The sequence below is a fragment of the Cariama cristata genome, unplaced genomic scaffold, assembly GCF_000690535.1.
Source record: "Cariama cristata isolate BGI_N322 unplaced genomic scaffold, ASM69053v1 scaffold23394, whole genome shotgun sequence".
NCBI classification, from domain to species: Eukaryota; Metazoa; Chordata; class Aves; order Cariamiformes; family Cariamidae; genus Cariama; species Cariama cristata.
This window is the reverse complement of record NW_009612671.1, coordinates 64-3,192: the sequence shown is the minus strand read 5'-3', so window position 1 is coordinate 3,192 and position 3,129 is coordinate 64. Positions and strand designations below refer to the sequence as shown.

Sequence of the window (3,129 nt, the reverse complement as noted above, 5' to 3'; positions counted from 1 at the left end):
TGCTGTGGATCATCTCAGATGCTCCACGCTTCCAGATCCTCCATCCTCCCAACAACACGACGTGTTTACCCACAAAAAAAGTTAAATGCTTAGCCATACCGCTCCTGTACCATGCAGTATTTCATAGTCAGTAACTAGCAAGCCCTTGGGTATGAAGGAAGGAAAGGCTTGCTTTACATATCAATGCTTAGAAACGTATATAATTCCACTAAAGGCAATGGTTAATTGTCGGGTGCCAGTTAGAGTGATTACATCTGCCATCTCTCAAAGAAGCCGGAACGCTGTCACTCACTTTGAAATGGCTTGCTGCATTCATCAGTCTAGATGGCACAGAGAAGTTATAACTATACAAGCCATATGGAGGATGTAAAGAACAATTAAGTGCTTCCCGAGCAATGGGACTTGATGGGAAAATGTTTCCAGATGCATGTAATCCATACAGCATTTGACCAGTAGAATTGGGTACTTGTAGACATTGCCCGTTTAAGTCTTCGGCTTTAGTGTTTTTCAGACCGGTTATGCCGAGGGAGGATAGTTTTGGCATATCCACCATGAAGTGGGGTAAAAGATGCGGGCTGGTGCCTCCCAGTTTTTCGTGGCTTGGAAAGATGAGAGGCTGCTGTCTTAAGAAGCTCGTAGGACAAATCTTGTAGTAGAGGGGCACGTTGAGGTTGTGTAGGTAGGTCTCGGGGCACGACACGCCAATGTTGCTCGCTGTCAAGTGAAACGTGGGAGGTGAGCAGGATGGAGAGAGCAGGGGGTTGAGGGGAGAGGGCGTCCCACCGCTGGAGGTCACCGGCGAAGAACTGGAGCTCCCACCTGAAAAGGAAAATGAAAATTGTCCAGGCTGGGCTACCTGATGTTCGCAGCCGAGGAACCCTTGGAGGACTCCTGCTCCCGCTCCACATCTCCCTGCTGCCGGTGTCCATCCAAGCACAAACCCGCTCCAAAAATCGTCTCCTGGAAAATGGGAAGATCTGTCCATACATTACTTCTTGTTGTTACTTGGCACTTGTCTGAGAACAAGATCCAAGTGTGCCTAATCCCGTTCATTTGACCGGGACAACCGTGAAGTTCAGCTCCACGCATACAGGTACCTGCCTCGCTATACGACCGTTACCCATCTCCTGTGATACGTACACCATTGCTATTTCAACTTTCCTATTTTTCCTGCAAATTACAGGCAGCTTTTTGCCTTGTATATAAGAACAAAAAAATGTATTCAGCCTGATGGAGAATTTTTTGCACCTTCCTGCTCACAGGAATTGACTAATTTTACTTGGCTTCCCATGCAATTGGAAACATACCCTTGAATACTATAGGTGTCTCCAGAAACTTTAAATGCACATGTCACTTTAACATTCTCCTTTCTGAAACGAATCAATGAACACTTTCATAATCTGGTAGGAAAGCTGTCGAGGCCGCTGGTCTGTAACAAACATTGCTGTTCAGCACCGGCTCACCGCTCCTCCGGAGCAACACCAAGAGCAAAACCGAAGAGGCGCCAGCTGCTCTGGCGTGGGACCGGTGCTCGGGAGCAGCCGGCCCTGGTGCTAAACAGATGCTGGTTTCATCCAACGCTATTTAAGAGCCGAATGTCTCTGCTGCACATTCCTTACCATGTTCTTCCAGAGGTTGGGGTTTCCCCTCCCGCCTTTATTTTTGTTCCTTATCCAAGTCACTGGGAAAGGAAGGTAGGGAATGTGGATCCATTTTTGCTCTGTTTTTCTCTATTTACATTTAATTCCAAGCGCTCTACTGTCTGGATGTGATCTGGTCAGACTTTACGTGCAATCAGCATCACCAAATTAACCGTATAACCAAGCTAGATCTGCTGGTATAGCATGCCTTAAAAAAAACCCCACAAAGATCTTGGACGCGGTGCAAATCAATTTTGCAAACTCCCAGCAAGCAGAGTATCTTACCAGTTGGGTAAGGCGCAGGCAGCGCCTAGCCGCAATAGTTCGGGAATGTTTTACGGCTTCAACGCCTCACCCTTCCCCGCTGATGTCAGCGGCTGTTTCAGTACTGACATCAGCAGGAGCGGATGCAGGGCAGAGATCCGGTCCTCTCCCGCTGGACGCGTCCTGATGTCCTCCCAGGACTCAGGAACTTTTGGTCACGTAAAACGATGCGATAGAGCCGATAGTTGTGAGCGCGAGGCAGCGACTGAGGCCCTACGCAGCTGGCCATAGCGGAGCAAACCAGGGTTAGGGCTTGCTTGGGGGTACCCTGAGCAATCGCATCACACGACTCCCGGTGCAAGGGTGGGAACGGGGAGGGCAGAGCAGCTCCAAGAGCAGATGCTTTCTGCCATTCCCGTTCGGCTTAAAAATCCTAAGTTTATCACCAATTCTTTCTTCAGCATGTTGCTCATGCTTTCTTTTAATTTACCTTCTGGTTTTAGGGCTTCGGGATTTCTATTTTTCAGCTTTTCTTCAGAAATACTGTTTTATTATTAGTGGAATTGGAGATTTTGTTATATTTACATCGGCCCAGGAAATTGACCCTGAAGAAAAATACCAATTACGTTAAGACTAGCAAAAAAAAAAAATAAATCCCAAGAAGCCCTAATATTTTAGCATCCGTACAATAACCATTGCAGTCGCTGTTCTCTCATTCTCTCTCCCCAGTACCGCATCACAGCCGGCCAAACGAGTTCAAAAAGTGCTTTTTGCGTAAGGTCTTTTCTAAATTAAAATAAATAAATAAAAAAAAATCTAGTTCTCGTTACAACCTGGTAAACCTCTTAATTTCTCCTGACTCTGATTTGTTGTGTCTCCCCATTCCTACGTCTGTACAGCACCAATTTTCGCTGTGATTTCTGCAGCGTTTCCCTGCAGGGACAGGACTGATGTGGGGTGCCCCCACACTTTGAAAAGTTCCTGACATAAAGGGGAGTCAAACCGGCGACTTTAACCCCAAACCGGAGCCCTCCAGCTTGCAAACGATCTGTCAGGTTTGGGTTTTTTTTTCCTTCGGCGCTATGAATAATCGGTTTTCACATAATACTTCCAAAAGCCGTTTTTGTGGAAAAGGGCTGTGGGAGACCGATGGGTGCTTGTCAGGCGGGGGGAGATCGCTTTCCCTGAAAATCTTTTCCCTTTTCCCTGCATTTCTTCGGGGTTC

At 47.1% G+C, this 3,129-nt stretch overlaps 1 protein-coding gene across 1 annotated transcript; it reads right to left on the bottom strand.

The window, feature by feature from the left end:
- Positions 1–208: 208 nt before the first annotated feature.
- LOC104160588 (T-box transcription factor TBX22-like) lies at positions 209–819 on the bottom strand (the record flags this gene model as incomplete). The annotated part of the gene is made up of 1 exon (XM_009698746.1): positions 209–819. A coding segment is annotated over one exon (611 nt), but the record flags the coding sequence as incomplete, so codon positions are not given.
- Between the last annotated feature and the right edge of the window lie 2,310 nt (positions 820–3,129).